At 38.9% G+C, this 17,259-nt stretch overlaps 2 protein-coding genes across 23 annotated transcripts in view; one reads left to right on the top strand and one right to left on the bottom strand.

Annotated features, from left to right (window-relative positions):
• The window catches only part of LOC137294944 (neurofibromin-like), an 85,060-nt gene extending 78,374 nt beyond the window's left edge, over window positions 1-6,686 (bottom strand). For all 18 annotated transcript variants that reach the window (XM_067826202.1, XM_067826169.1, XM_067826210.1 and 15 more), the window contains exons 1-2: window positions 6,573-6,686; window positions 4,544-4,687 (exon numbers count right to left, since the gene is read on the bottom strand). In XM_067826202.1, coding sequence (XP_067682303.1) covers window positions 4,544-4,687; window positions 6,573-6,632 — 204 coding nt within the window. In that variant the 5' untranslated portion in view covers window positions 6,633-6,686. The remainder of the gene's footprint in view (window positions 1-4,543; window positions 4,688-6,572) is intronic.
• LOC137295049 (protein spinster homolog 1-like) overlaps window positions 1,932-17,259 on the top strand; it is a 36,888-nt gene continuing 21,560 nt past the window's right edge. Inside the window, exons 1-3 of one of the 5 annotated variants that reach the window (XM_067826316.1) lie at window positions 1,932-3,422; window positions 12,346-12,525; window positions 16,958-17,160. In XM_067826316.1, the coding sequence (XP_067682417.1) occupies window positions 2,693-3,422; window positions 12,346-12,525; window positions 16,958-17,160 (1,113 nt within the window). In that variant the 5' untranslated portion in view covers window positions 1,932-2,692. Of the gene's footprint in view, window positions 3,423-10,002; window positions 10,259-12,178; window positions 12,526-16,957; window positions 17,161-17,259 lie in introns of those variants that run through there. The other 4 variants (XM_067826350.1, XM_067826340.1, XM_067826333.1 and 1 more) reach the window with 4 other exon arrangements.

Below are 17,259 nucleotides of genomic sequence, written 5' to 3'. Positions count from 1 at the left end.
TCACTACACAGTTTGTGTTGGAATTAATGTTACAAACTTTCATCTATCCAGGCAAAATGCTATCATCGAGATTGCCATAGTCACAGTACCTTGCAAAAATGGAAAAAAAATTCTTTCATATGGAATTTAAAACATATCCTAGAAAGAAATTGACAGTGGGAAGAAATAAGGACAATGCTGGAGCAATTGATTGAATAATCGGTCAAACAATCAATCACATCACTGATTATCGATGGGCTCAGGAGACAAAAATATTAAGCATTACATTATTTAATTAAACTTTCAAAAGTATGTTTTTTATTGTTATGGTTGTTAAATCAAGACACAAAAAAGAGATGATTTCCTCACTTGTCACAGTAAAGTGAAAAGAAAATACTTGCATATGTCAAGTATCCTTGAATGTTTATTATGGTATTAATCAGTGAATGTTCTATTTGCTAAATGACGTGACTGTATCCCCTTTTTGCCAACATGAGTAGTGTGGTGAGGTTTACTGATTGATAACTGAGCACGGATTATCTGCATATTGTTAGGGATAACCAGCAATAGGAACTATCCATGATAAGTGTCAGGATGGGCATTTTCAAGATATAGTTGTTCCAAGGCACACCTGGAAATTGGAACTGACGGTACCTGCCAGAGAGGAGAATTCAACACATCATGACTGTCAGTTCATTAAGTTTGTACATTTTCCTAATAACCAAGACCCAATTGCACTTCGTTTGGAGCATCCCAATTGTGTCAAGTGATGCTCATGCTGTTGATCACTGGACTGTCTGCTTTCATTATGTGTGCCCTGACTAATCAGCCTCACCTTCTACTGTAAACAACTTCCATGAGTTGTCAGTGTTATCAGATGAACTAGCCATGTTGCTTAAACTAAAATGACATAATCAGATGAACTAACCGCATTGTTTAAAATAAAATAACATTATCAGACGAACAACACTGATAACTGGAGGAGGCTTGAACCACTCATCACTGACACATGTGATACTGATTGGTTAAACATTCCCGATAGAAACAGAAGCCGAAACAGTAGCGTTTAGTACTGTTGTGATTTACAATAGGTGACTGTCAAAAGTCACACTGGCAATGAGTGAGTGAGTGAGTTGGGTTTTACACCGATTTTAGTAATATTCCAGCAATATCACGGCAGGGACACAAGAAACGGGCTTCTCACATTGTAACCATGTGTGGACTCAAACTTGGGCCTTTGCAGTGACAAGCAAATGCTTTCAATAACAATGAACACATAATTAAACTCAGAAAAAGAGTCACAGGATAAATCCTACATTTTGTCTAGGATAATGAAACATCCCAACTGGCAGGTTATTTTTATCACTATCTACTTAATGTGCATTTTCTTTAACAAAGGCAACAAAACAGAAATGAGCTGTGATCTAATTTGATGTTACCAACAGATATAATACATAACACAGGTTTCAAAAATCCCATTGCCTGACGCCTGGGACAAGTCAGTTTTCATTTCAGGCAATCAAATAATGGTATCGTACTTGTCCGTGGACTACTAGATAATTTAAACTTATGGTTGCCCTGTGCCAAGTGGCCTTTCAACATACTTTTGAACCCCTGTATCATATACACGAAATATACTTCTGTACAGTTTCTTCTTGTTTTATATGTACATATATAATTAAACATTCCCCATTCAATACCTGATAATGAAACAAATTGTTCTATTTATTAGCATCAAGATTACAGCTTGTGATTTATCTGGGTACATCCAAGTTCAGGTTACATGTCGTTAACCTTTTGACTGCTCATTCGATGTGATAACTCTGACGCTAAGATAACAGTCCCTTTGGACGACTGGGTACACATAGTAGTCACTCTTGATTCAAGTTATCATCTTTATCTTAGTAGGACATGGCTTTCACAACGTGGTTAGCAGACATTACGTAAACTACACTTTCCATTAGCTCGGTGTTATGATCAGTTGTGTCAGCGACAGTGAGGGTAGACAAAACATTTTCGTCTAGACGCATTGTCTTAGATGTACAAGGACTCAGTCTGGGAGACATTTTTTGGAAGAAGAGAAAATCTCTGTAAGTGCACATTTGCCCGGTGTCTCTTTCAGCTGTGTCTGTGAATGTGGGAGTAGTAAAACATATTGACTGGCTTGTGCATGTCGACATTCAGTCCAAGTTGTCTAGAGGGAGTTGTCCGTCTGCATGCTGTTCATTGGACGAAAAGAAAACTAGGTTTTTCAAGTACTCAATCAATGGACTGAGAAGACTAGACTTTATCATTACTGATTGGATTGAGCAAGAGTCGAATCAACAGTTAGCGACTTGGATTGAGAATACTTATTCAAGTCTGGCCTAGATTGAGAAAACTAGCCTCCAGAATTACTCATTTGCACTGAGAAAACCAGCCTTATCAATCAATCAAATGGATTGCAATACAGTTTCTGCAAGAACTGATTGAGACTGAGAAACCAGCCTCAAGAATTACAAACCACAACCAAGAAAACTAGCTCCTAGATTTATTCACTTGGATTTAGGAAAAGACAAACATCTACAATCACTGACTTACAACTCAAGGTTAGCCTCTATAATTACTCACTTTGATCTACGACAAGACAACCTTCTACAATTACTAACTTGGAACTGAAGGCAGGTCTACACAAGTACTGACACGTCCCACAAAGAAATCAGCCTCTAGAACAATGAGTGACAAAAAAGACACAACACTTGGAATAATCAATCCCGTATATGATACTTCCAATGAAACTCTTCCAGAATCTTCATCTGAAGACCAGGAACCACGATTCCAACTATCATCAAAACAAGACGGCCATTATGAAGCCGCTTTAGCCCAAGAGAACACCAATGTTTCCAATGATGCCAAACACCTACCAGAAAGGACCAGTGTACATGTAGCTGGTTCTCCTGCAGGAAATGTCACAAAAGGAGCAAGCACAGACATCCAAAAAGAAACACTGGATACAACTAGCCATGGGACTGCTACTTTAATCAGTCTAAGCAGCCATGATGAAGCAGGGTTGAACAATATGATCACAGATAGTGTTTCCAAGGTTACAGAAGATTCCACAAATTTGTTAAATGGTGAAACAGGATCAAATTCAAAAGAAAACACAACGGGAAACAGCACATACAAAAGTTCCAATGAGGTTACAGTTAGGATGCATGACAATACAAGCATCAATGGAGTACCAGCAACACAACACGACAACCATTTGGACACAAGCATCAATGGACCAATTCAAGCAGACAGACATGTTTCAATTGACAAAGTGCCTTTTTCTAGTCAAAGAAATATGTCCACAGATGACAAGGGTATGGACCTTGGTGATGGTCAGAATGTGTTTCCATTGCAAGTTGCTACATCACTTAAGGCCATAAATGGTACGGAAATCAAAGGAGTCGTCAAAATTAGTGAGTACCACACTTCTAATATAATCTTTGTTCACAACACTGATGATTCTTAAAGACCAAATATGTTCGATGGTTTGCTAACAATCCATTTTGGAATAATTCAACTAATTTCTAGACATATGAGAGACTATTGTAAATAATGGATTCAGACAATACAGTGATTGATATCATGAGCAATCATCCAAACCATAGGGTGCAACTTCAAGGCTATCAATAGGTTCACAGGCTTTATGACCCAATCAAGTTCGCAGCCACTTTTAGAACAAGCAGGGGATTGATACTATGAGCAACTTAACTTGATGATGGAGCAACAATACAATCCATTCTAAAATATCACAATATGCATATTCAAATCAAAGCATGTGAAAACTTGTTGACTATAAATATTTCATACCAGGTTCAAAAGGTTTCAAAGTGTGCCAGTCAAAAGCACTTGACATCATTTGATTTTAACAATCATTAAAATTCACACATTGCTGCAATGTAGTGATGCATCATTTAAACCCTACTGAAGTAAAGTTTGTGCATGCTGGTAAACTACAAAATTTGGAGCACAGGTTTCTTTTGGAATAACATGAAACAAACATTTGTTTGTTTGGTGTTTATCGCTGCACTCAGCAATATTCCAGATACATAGCAGAGGTCTGTAACTAATCGAGTCTGGACCAACCAGTCCAGTGATCAACAGCATGAGCATCTGCTAATGAGAATTGAGATGGTAAGGAATGATATGATAAGTATTCTAATAGCATGGATACAATTTGTATCCTAACAGAGTACTCCTATGTCATAAGTTCATATTCTCTCCCTTCCTGGAGAAGTCTTCAAATCTCTGACAGTCAAGATGGGATATTGTAGGTGAGAGCCCTACAAGATTGGGGGCAGTGTGAACATTCTTCTATTTATAGCCAAACAGGAAATTCTAGAGAGTCTGCATGAATTAGTTCTGGAACAATTTTGGCAATTTGTAACACCTAAACATCTGTGTAACTTGTAAAATAAGTAATGTATTATATGTATTGTGATACAGGACATTTAAATTGATGTATTGCATCATGAACCTTGTATCATGATACCATATCGCTGTATCACTACAACAGTACATGAAACTCCATACTAACCATCTGAGAGACTGACTGCAGTGTCTTGGTCAGGCCGTTGATGACAAGAGAGAACTTGTACTTGCTGACGTTCACCAAACATTCCTTGTTCTGTTTGACATTCTGCACAGACTGTGTTGTGTGTAATCCTGTCTTGATAGGCAACTGAAACAAAAACAGGATGTTTATAAATCTTCTTGTTTCTCATTTTAACATCGCACTCAGCAATACTTCATGACTTTCAGTCAGTAAATAATCAGGTCTGAACCAGATGATCCAGTGATAGACAATGGAGCAAAAATCTGTGTCCTCAGGGTACAATGATACAAAAACAACCAAAACATTCACTTCTATCATAGTTGGTCAATTCACAAAAATACAAATTAAAAATACACTGACACTTCACTATTCCACAAAGTACTGGTATCTAACTGGTGATTGATTTCATGAGTAAGCAATTTCACTGAAAATTGCAGTGCAATACGGCAGTGGTCTGTAAATAATCGAGCACTGACAGACAATCCAAGATCATAAGCTTTGATCTACTCAATGTGGGTTACAATTACGTGAACTTGCCTGACCACCCAGTCGCATTATTCAGCTCATACGACAAACACAGGTGTAACTCAGATGTACACGTTGCTAACATAATGTAGAGGCTCATCAATTTTATCCTCCCAGTCAACAAGACAAAGTGACTTAATTATCAATTATTCTTAAATCCCTCAAACATTTATAATAAAGAATGGGGCACACATCACTTGGAATATTGTCTATAGCAGAAGGGTAATATTAATATTGAATTATATAATAACTGCCTGCAATGAATTTCTGTCATGTCAGCAGATTTAACAAAAGCATGTCATTTCCAAGTCCAAGGTCTCAAGACTCTCATCTCAAGTATCTACTGCTAGTATGTTATAAATAATATATGCCAGGCTTACTGGCAACATTGTGCCATATTCATGAACGATCAACCACAAAATTGTACACATTGTACATATTCAGCCATTGTATACAAAACCATTTTTCTAGTCAGCATTTAACTATGTCTTAAGAAGTCATTCAGAAATTAGAGAATGATTAAGATTAGCCTTTAAAACAATACAAGCTGTTCTGCAGCAGGCACATCTTCAGCAAAGAGAATGTTTATCTGTTATTTAAACTAAAAGGAACGTGATGTAATATGTGCAGTTCTTCATGGACATTTCAATTTTAATATAATACTGAAACATTACAATGATAATAGGACTGATAATAAATCAGGAAAAAAATTGTGTATACTGCCAAATATGGACTTTGTAAACTCCATTCAGGTGTGCCCTCAATCCAATCTAATGCCAAGCCCTTATCACCACCTACACACCCTTTTTAACACTTGCAAACATACATCATAATGCATCTTAATACAGCATGCAATCACAACATGATTATTATCATTAAACTCTCATTCATAGCTAGATATTTTTGATTGACTTTGATTTTATCATGATGATGTCAAAAACGAGTTGGTATGTTATTCTGAACTTCAACGATGTAAAAATACTGTCATGAAACGCGTGTTTGTGGAAATCCTTTTGAATTATAATAATGTAAGATTGACGTCTATATACCATACACCTAAAAATGTGTAATAAAGTCACGCTAAAATATATACCAAAGGAAAACTGATTCTGTCAATGGTGCAACAGGTCCCTTCCGCGGTTTAGCGTCCAAGTTGACAGGTACACTAGTGGCACTGGCTTGCTTTTGTATGTTTATTTTCTGTTATTTACAGCGTTTACTGGTCTAGCTCGAATAAACACGGCTGAGTTGGTAAACAGGTGTCTGTGTCAGTCACAACAGACATTATGGCCTTGTTGCTGAATCAAGCACATCTGACAATAAACGCGGTGTCAAAATATCCCCAGATCTCCGTAAATAACATTCTAGCAGTTGACATCTGTGCAGAGGAAAATTCATTCATAAATTTCAGCGACGATGCCACACATCGCTTCACTGGCGACCCCATGACGTTATGCATCGTCATGTGCATTCGATGGGTACTAACCTGGGCGTCAAACCGAGCAATGAGTGACTGCACCCATTCGCCCGGTTTCTGCGTGGCCATCGCTCAAGGTAAATTCAGTATAAGCTTGTCTTCACTTCGCTAACATCGCGGCCATCATGCCTCCGTATTTTTAATGAAATCGCGCGCATGCGCACTCGAGACCCTCACTCCATTTTTGGTAACGCACCTTCTAACATATTTATGACATCATTGACCGAGAGCGAGTCTGACCCGGTTTTGATACCACCGCGGTCATCATTGGATGTTTACGAGACGCCCCCTCACTCATCTGATAACGGGATCTGCCGATGTTTCCCGAACGCACGTTTCCCTTACCCGTTCCGCAAAGTAACATATTCCCAACTATAAATTATGTATAGGGCCCGTCCATTTAACAAAGAAACGATATCACATTAACGGTGAATGTCGCTTTCTATCAGTCTGAAAATATCCATATTATTTTTGTGTTGATTTTTCATCAGAATTTCAAAATTAGTTTATACCGAGGTCACGTGGAGGTGTCGGCATAATTTTGTAAACTTAGAAATATTAGATTTATTCGCGTTCATATTAAAGGGCGTTCTTTTTGTTTATTTTTAAATATTGCTTATTTAATGTGCAGCATTTTCTGGGACTCTCTATCCTGATTTGACTTTAACTGAATGAAAATGTGTCAACTATCGTAAATCAGAACTTAAATTAGATCTACTTGTGGAATTACCTAAGATTTTTTAATTAATTTTTCTCGTTGACAGTCTCAAGTTTACATTCGTCACCATGAAGAGAGGATATATATATATATATATATATATATATATATATATATTTTCACAAAAAAGTATACTGAATTTATGAATCACAAACACATAACCAAGTTCTGTGATAATTAATGTATTCAAACATATATATCATTATACTTCTCAAAATTTATGAGTGGTGAATTTGGTACACGAGAACCCAGACTCGAAACTCACAAATTTCAATTTGGATTCGGCATTCGTTCACACACTACGTCCAGTTAAACATCAACTCACATCGAGTAAGTGAGTTTAGTTTTACGCCGCACTCAGCAATATTCCAGCTATATGGCGGCGGTCTGTAAATAATCGAGTCTGGACCAGAAAATTCAGTGATCAACAATATGAGCATCGATCTGCGCAACTGGCAATCGATGACATGTGTCAACCAAGTGAACGAGCCTGACCACCCGATCCTGTTAGTCGCCTCTTACGATAAGCATGGGTTGCTGAAGACCTATTCTACCCCGGATCTTCGCGGGTCTCACTCACATCGGAACAGTTACAGTTGATTAGAAAGAGGTCAGACGCTTCATGATCAAAACGTAAATGTACGTCCCTCCGGTATCGAAATATGACCAAATCAGGTTGATTGGTTGTTTGTCGTTTAACGCCGCACTCAGCAGTCAATCCACATAGTGATAGTCTGTAAATAATCGAATCTGGACCAGACAATCCAGTAATCAACAGCATGAGCATCGATCTACGCAACTGGCATGCGATGACAGCGAGCCCGACCACCCGATCCAGTAAGGCGCCTTATACGATGCTGAAGATCAGCTCTTATAAGGATCTTCACATGATCAACCAAATCACCAAAGGAATATGCGTGTGCATGTGCAGAAAAATTGAAATGGTAGTCTAAGTCAAAATTACACATGCAGTGTTTGATCGAGGATTTTGCTAAGGAGGGAGAGGAGTGCACATAATGCCATTATACCCTCCTCCTCCCCCTGTTCTCACAAGTGTTCTGTCTCGATAACTCTTAAGGGTAAGATCTATTTCTTAAGTCAATTTCTAGTGTACTTTAGCGTGATTTTGCTGGAATAGTGATAACGTGGCGTAAAACAATACTCACCTTTCACTGGGTGCACCTTTAGTCTTCTTGACTCCATTTTAACTTGACAGTCAGCACGTAACTTTTCAGGGATATGGCTAAGGCCTTTTAAACTAATACCTAGTCTCTGATGTGAAAAAAAGCATCAGGAAGATGGAATAAAGCATGGAGTATATATCACTTTTAAGACTTCAAATGTCATAATTATGAAAACGACAGTCCGAAATATTTTACTAGTACCCAATAATCTTTAGCTGGTAGCTGCTGAAAAAAGCTGAATTTTAAGGCCAGGGCTTTCTAATTCTTAAAAATACATTTGTTGTTTACTAAGGCGGGATATATCTGTTGGCCCAGAGTCGAATATTTATGGACTGCATTGCACTATTTAAACGGCACCAAAATAAGATGTGGGGAAACAGGTAGGGTCCACATCATAAATCGGGTGGTCAGGCGGGCCGAGTTGGTTGGTAGCGTATCATGGTACCCTGATGGCGTTGATCTTTGTTAAAATGGTCGAAAGGTTGTCGTGTCGCTGTTATATTGTTGGGCAGTTACCAAACAACGGTAACATCGACACACTGCACAGATATTCCGTAACAGGTATAGTTCGTCCTGTTCTTACAGAGAGTACTTCTGTATAATCGTTTCTGTATACTCGTCAAAATATATATACGCACAGACACACCTTTGTTGTGTGAAGTAGCGTACTTCTTCTGAAACACCCCGACGAGAGATAACTGCTTCCAATCGCAGGATGGCGCTATTCTGTTTCATATTCTGTGTCATCACACGATTCCATTATGAAGCAGTTCAAACCGCAGAAACCTGTGAAGATCCGAGTTAGAATAGGTCTACCGAGACGACTCTATAGAGACAACTAACGGGATCGGTTGGTCCAGCTCGGTGTCTTTGCTGACATATGCCATCGCATCCCATTTGTACAGATGCTGATGATGTTGATCACTGGGTTGTTTGGGCCAAACTCGATTATTTACAGATTGCCGCCATATAGTTTGAATATTGTTGAGTGTGGCGGTAAACAGTAAGCAAGCGAAACAAAATACATTATTTTAGTAACGTATTTTCATTGATCCCATTGTTCGCTGGGTTCATTTGTGGGCGGTGGGGTAGCCTAGTGGTTCAGTGTTCGCTTGTCACGGCCAAAACTGGGTTCGATTCTCCACATCGGCACAATTTGTGACGCCCATTTCTGGTGTCCATTGCCGGAATGTCGTTGAAGGCGACGTAAAACTACACACACTAACATATATTGCTATATGTGGTATTCAGACGGCATAGAACAATTCATTTTTCACTCGTTTTCGTATTGTTCCGGTTTCACTGTATATACATGAGGTCGTTGCAAACATTATGTTGACATTACAATGACGTTATTAATTTTATGGCAATTGACACGCTCATGCTTCACGTATCGCTTACATTTTGTAATAAGATTACACATTACAGTCATACGCGCGTATCGTTTTTCATTTGAGAGGCATAAAACATGACTGTGTTGCCAGTCTAACGTATGTCAGGTGATAGTGACTGAATTCAGAATGACCCAAATATAACGTCGACTTATTTCCGCCATTCTATGTATCAGTCGGGTCTTATCGCTGCAGTGGCGAGTGAAGATACTGCGAGTTTAGCAAACATCCAACGTGTCACTGTAAAATCAGAACAATTGTGATGCGTAGTTGAAAAGCTTCATCGTAAACAGCACCATTTGTGAATTATGGCGACTGATCATGGATATTACAAGTAGGAAATCATCGACCAGCGTTTGTGTGATTATCACGTGATCCTCACAATGTACAACAGCGTAGCAGGTAAGACGGTGTACGTGGTGCATTGTTTTGATATGTTATATGATTGGTGGAAGGGACAGAAAGTTTAAATTAATGCTGTAACTTTTACCGTCTACTCTCATCAAATAAATTTGTCTGCATAAGCCTAAAATATTTCTTTAGTCCTAAGCCTTGTAGTTTCTCCCCAACCCTACCCAACACATATACATACTCTCTCTTACTCTCTCTCTCTCTCCACCTCCTCTCTCTCTCTCTCTCTCTGTTTTTCACACGCACACACACTAAACACTAAATTCCCACCATCATAGAGAATTCGCTTCACTTTACCAACATTGGACTATAACCCTCTGTCTGTGAATATATACAGTTGTTATATATATTATTATAGTATTGAAAAGTGTCCCCAGTAAAATGGGAGATTCAGCCAAATGGATCGGAAACAAATAATTCCATTTAAATGTAATGGGAGCCCCAGTGAGTCAGTGAGTCAGTGAGTGAGTTTTGAGCCGCTTTTAGCAGTATTCCAACAATACCACGCCGGAGGACATCAGATATGGGCTCCGCACATTATGTTCATGTAGGGAGTCGAACGCGTTTCTTCGGCGTGACGAGCGGACGCTTTAACCACTGGACTACCCCCATCGACCCAGTGAGCTGGGAGATTCAACACCTCGGAAAATCTGACTTGCTTCATTTAGGGAGGGCTAGGCAGTAACGAAAACAACGTGCTTCTGGGACAGTAAAATGTCGTGACCGAAACCGAATCTTACGGGTATGCACCCCTCGTCCCGTGAAGATTAAAATTGCAGTTTCACTTTCGCAAGAAACTGTATAGCATACTTCAAATTCGTCGCCTCTCTCTCTCTCTCTCTCTGTGTGTGTGTGTGTGTGTGTCTGTGTGTGTGTGACTGTCTGTGTGTGATGCACAGGCCCCTATAATCATCAAAACTTAATAAGAAATGAATAAAAGGATAAAAAAACATCAATTTTCACAAAACGTGGACCACCTGTTTCTCAGGCAATGATATATACAATATCATTGTTATCTCAATCGATGGAAAACATATGTTGTGGGTAGACATGTTCGATCTTTCGAACGAAATGGATCGTCATTTGGCTTTATGTTCAAATGATACCTATAACCTGTGGACCCGTGAAGATCCGAGTTAGAATTGTAACTCCTGCTTAGAGGCGACTAACGGGACCGGGTGGTCAGGCCCGCTGACTTGGTTGACACAATGCCATATGCCATTGTATCCCAGTTGCTTAGATTGATGCTCATGCCGTTGATCAGTGGATTGTCTGGTTCAGACTTGATTATACACAGACATACAGCTGGAATGTTTGGCAAACTAATCTCACATACACCTACAACTACGAGTATGTATACATGTCTTGTGATGAGATGGCTAATACATGGGTGGGTTGGTGGGGCTGTGCACAAGGGATACGGTGTTCGATTATTACTTTGTATAGTATTGTCACCTGTCGGATCTCAGTCAAGAGTAATTGCCATAGCAGGTCAATAATGCCTATAGTCAAATAAGCATTTCGTTGGCCCCATGTGGGTTATCTCTTTACTTGTTTACGTATATTTTCCAGTGCGAGTCGGGCGTAGGTTGAAAAGCCATTTATTTAAAATACTCATGCAGCGTATCATATTCACAATATCATAGTACATATGTCAAACTCTTAAAAAGTCAAAATGTACCCCAAACACCGCTCAATGGAAGTTGTTTTGCAGAAAAGTTAACTACCGCCCAGGCTAGCTATTCTCGAAACGTTCGTAGCCCTACGAACTTCTTAAGCCCATTCTTACCACACTGGCTACCATCAAAGTTAAGAATTCTTTGGGCTACGAACGTTTCGAGAATAAGATCCCAGGTTATGTCACTGCACAAGAAATAGTTGTGTGGAATATACTTTCTTCAGCTTTCGTTTACTTCCGGTTTGAGCTTCACTGCCTCATGACTCGGATTTAATCACTGATACTCGAATATAGCAGTTTTGAAGGACTATGACTTAATACTGGAATATACAAATGAATAACTTTGTTCCGCCCTTTGACGACACTGTATTGATGGACGACATGCCTGTTCCTGTTACAGAGTCGGACACAGCACCGATAGTTGAGAATGAGGAAAACGGACACGCCGTTGCCAATGTTCCTGACACCCAGGCTGTTCAGCCTTCAGTCAACGGAATCAGCAGGGTAACGGCCTATATCACTGTGGCGACGCTGCTCGTTATCAACCTGCTCAACTACATGGACAGATACACAGTTTCAGGTATAAATGGTTGAAGAAAGAGAAATGATAATAATATTGCATAATATCGATATTGAGCCTTGAGACACGGAGGGGCGTGGTTATAGGTGTGTCAGTTGCTCATAACGTTTTTCAGGTTATCGTTTGAGCTAACCTTACAGATACTGACAAAACTATATTTATCTGGGCCGCAACATGTGCACTTTATACACATGTGGCGTGACTCTTTTTCGTATTTCAGTTAGCACTTCATATGTGAACTGACATTGTCAGCTTGAAGCTAACATTTAGTTGCAAAAATACTTTCATTGGACGACAGATACTATCACAAATATTTAGTGCTTTTTCACCTGGTCATTGCACAAGATTGTCCATGTTTCTATGCATGTGCAGTTACCATTTTCTCATCAAAGTTCAAAACTGAATAACTTCATGAAAATATGCAGACTGTTCTACGAATTCATTGGATTTCTTTATGTGAAGAAATATCTATCTCACAACTGACCTACTGGATTGTTAAGGGCACCTAACAGTGTATGAAATAATTCCTATCAGACTGTCGGAGTTGGACAAGTTTTCTGGCAGAAGGTTTAAATTTACAGCTAGCCAGCCCAAAGGTTGTGGTAAAAATTTTAAATGTTTTACACATGTGAGTAAATTCACCATATTTTGCTATCTCGTCTGGTTAAATCCATTCTTGCAGAGTTTGTGGCATACTTCATATACTGCACCTAACCTAAGGTCATTAACAGGTGTTTCATCAGCATGTGTTGCCAGACACAGGTACTACAGATATGTACCTAAGGTATGTCCTATATACAGAAATGTACCTTAAACAAAGGCAAAAAAATCCCCAAATGCACCCATACATATTTAACTCTAGGGATGTAAGAGTTCGGTATATTTATTGCTCTAATTAAGGGTTTCATAAGTCTTAATTAGTGTCAATAGTATCCTGAAACAGAATTTCTGAGGTTTATGGATTGAGAAAAGTATGCTGTATTCCAAAGAAATTAGAAAATCATCTTGTCTGTGAAACTGAAAGTGAGTAAGTTTAGTTTTATGCCGCACTCAGCAATATTCCAGCTCTATGGCGGCAGTCTGTAAATAATCGAGTCTGGACCAGACAATCCTGTGATCAACAACATGAGCATCGATCTGTGCAATTGGAAACTGATGACATGTGTCAACCAAGTCAGCGAACCTGACCACCCGATCCCGTTAGTCGCCTCTTACGATAAGCATAGTCGCCTTTTATGGCAAGCATGGGTTGCTGAAGGCCTATTCTACCCCGGGACCTCACGGGTCGAAACTGAAAGTGAAACACAGACATCTTCTGAAGGAAGAGGGTGCTGGAGTAGCCTTGTGCTTAAAGTATGTTCATTTCCCCATATGAAAACAATGTGTGAAACCCAATGCTGGTGTCCCCTGCCATGAAATTGTTGGAATATTGCTAAAACTAAAGAACTATAAGGCCTAACAGACTCACTCACTCAAAAGGAGGGTGAAAGATGTTGTTTAAGTTTCAAACCATAATACCTCTTGATTGCTCAGCAACCAACCTGTTCTTGTTGGTCATGGTGACTATCCATGTGATTACATTGTATCAGGCTTTATCGATTTTGTTGATTTGTGCGACTTCACGCCATGTCGACTTGCTCATGGCCACGATTTGTCAACAACTGACTTGTCATCATTTTATTGCTTAGAACAGCTCTTGATCATAAAACTTAAACAAAACATGGTGTAATCAAACTCAATGCTTATGTGCAACATGTTGAATGTTGATAAACATAAGAATTTTTTTGTACATTATTTTTGATATAAGCCATACATTTGTGAAAACATTTTAAATTATTTGTGAAATGATAAAAAGTGTAATTGATTTTTGTGGTATTTCAAGTAGTAACCATGGTAACACCAACAATTTATTGTAATGGCAAAAGTTTTTTTATATGGTGAGGAAGATCAATGTTCAGTTTTAATGGCCCACATGATTATTAGTAATAATACATTTGTGGCACCATATGAAGGTGGAGTCAGATGTGTACACATTGGGCATTCAAGGAATTGTATGTGTGGGAGGAATGTTAGGTAGCCTGGTGGATAAAACGTCAGCTTGTTACTCCACAGACTTGGGTTCAATTGACACATTGGCACGATATGTGAAGGCCATCTCTGCTGTACCTGCCATCATACTGCTGGAATATTGCTAAAAGTGGCGAGAAACCAAACTCCATCACTAAACTCGCTCCATACTTTAAAGGCAGTCGCAAGCAGTGCACGCCCAAAAATATGTGGCTGGACATTCGTCGAACAATCTGTTTGTGTAATGACTGTCACTAATTATCAGTATTGGAAATCGGTTGACGTAATTTAGATACGCCTTCAGTTCAAGATAAGCTATGCACTGAAACAGCTAGGTTTACTGTATATGTAACATCACGCTGTACAGTTGTGTATGTTCTGCATGCTGAAGAGAGTGAGTTTATTTTTACGCCAGTATTCCAGCTATATGGCGGCGGTCTGTAAATGATCCAATCTGGACCAAACAGTCCAATGATCAACATCACCAGCATTGATCTACGAAATAGGGATATGATGACATGCCAGCCAAGTCCGTGAATCTGACCACATGATAGTGTTAAGCACCTCTCATGACAAGCATGGCTTACTGAAGACCCATGCTAATGCTGATCTTCATGGCTTATGCTGCATGCTAAAAGAGCCTGCTGAAATTACCATCAACATGATAATATCTCAGGTTGTGATTTTATTATACTAGTAGTAACAAAATTATACCGAATCATTTCAGTTGAGCAAACAAACAAACGTTTATGAGGAAACTGTGTAAGTTGTATTTAAGCAAGTTGAGGCATAATGATTTATACGTTCATCATTTCCTGTTTATGTCCAGGAACTGATATTATGATTTATGTTTGCCTTGTGTACGTAACCAGATATGGCAGTCAGTTGTAAAATTTCCTTAAAGGTCACATGCAACCCAAAAAATCAAACATTATTAAAACACAGTTATCACTTGTTCAAAATATGAAAAATGTAATGGTGATTGTGCAAAAACAAATAAACAAAATTATAAGCGTATAATCACAAATCAAAAGTGCAAAATTTTGTTCTTGGGTTTACCTCCCTATAAACAAAGCAGCAGCGATACCGCACCCAGTCAGGGCTGGTGTGTATGCACTCGTGTGTAACAACACCTTGTCACTGGCCACTGGTTCATTTACCGATACGCTTAGCTGGTTCTTTGTTTATGGCTTGTAAAATGATAGATGATATTTTCAAATTGCAAATGGTCAGTAATTAAAGTTGTGCATTGCATATTGTTAGCAGACAAGCAGGCAGGCATATAGGTGTCAGTAAACAAGTAATCCAGGCCTGTCTACACCAGAATCAAGGAACATCAGACATCAACCATCAGAATCTGCAAAGTTGTGTTTTACGTTGCATGTGACCTTTAACAGCAAGGATACAGTTCAACTGTACGCAGTAAGATCACAGAAGAAATTTTGATGATAATAATAAAAGCCAAACTGAGGTTGAGGTTTTGAGGTTTCCAAGCTTAATAATACATGTATAATGCTCCAAGCACATCATTTCTGACAGTCCCAGAATTGTATCTTCTGTTTCAGTCAGTCCTATCTGTAAAACATACACCCTGTAGCAAGTCTAGATACTTTTCTGAATTTCTAAATTCACTGGTATAATAATTTAAGCATTCCTCTAGAACTGGCTGTCAATATACATCATTAACCAAAAATCAGTTGATTATAGATAACTATTGGAGATGTAACTTTGAGCAGAAACACAAAAAATGTCTGAAAGAAATAAATGTTTTTAACATCATTGGTGAATGGCTACATTCTGAACATAATTTAGATACAAACCATTACGAGAGTAAGGTACAGACTTGTCCTGTCTCTGGTCAAGAACAATGCCCTCAACATCAACCAAGATCAGCTACATTGCCTTCAAGCCCTTCTAAAACACTGCTGCAAAAATCATTACAAAGTCTGACTCTAAAATCTTCTATCCAATTCCGAAAGATTTATGCTGGCTACCAATCATCGCAAGAATTGACTCTGTAATGAGGTACAAAAGTTAATGTCTGATATAATCGAACCTAGATTTGGTCTAAATCTGTTATCTCCTGGACCTTAGGATAAAAACAAATTTTCCAAATGATCATATGGTCCCTACATTACAGTGAGTGAGTGAGCTGAGTTTTACGTCATAATTACCAATATTCCAACAATATCATGGCACGGAACACCAGAAATGGGCTTCATACACTTTGACTTAACATGACTAAGTCATCATGTATTGTGGAGTGGGACCCTAAATCTTGTCTGATCTATGCAGTTGGTAATTCTCAAACCATGATTCTCCTTTCTTGAAATTCTGAATACTTACCTGTCTACCTTCATTGCAGGCGTACTCCTCCCTCTACAGAGTTTCTATGGGATTGGTAATTCTGAAGCCGGGCTCATCCAGACGTCATTTATCTGTACATACATGGTCTTCTCTCCGATATTTGGTTACCTTGGCGACAGATACACCAGGAAATACATCATGGCATTTGGCATCTTTATGTGGTCCGTGTTCACCCTTTCTGCATCCTTCATCGGAAAAGACGTAAGTTGAAGAAGTTATGTTGTTTGCAGCCTGAAGATTGTAACTCGCAAAACATTGACACTGATATTGATGGCACATGAACCTGTGAAGATCGGGGTT

Source organism: Haliotis asinina, chromosome 1, assembly GCF_037392515.1.
Source record: "Haliotis asinina isolate JCU_RB_2024 chromosome 1, JCU_Hal_asi_v2, whole genome shotgun sequence".
Taxonomy (NCBI): domain Eukaryota; kingdom Metazoa; phylum Mollusca; class Gastropoda; order Lepetellida; family Haliotidae; genus Haliotis; species Haliotis asinina.
The sequence above is the reverse complement of the archived record's forward strand: the minus strand, read 5'-3'. Positions and strand labels throughout refer to the sequence as shown.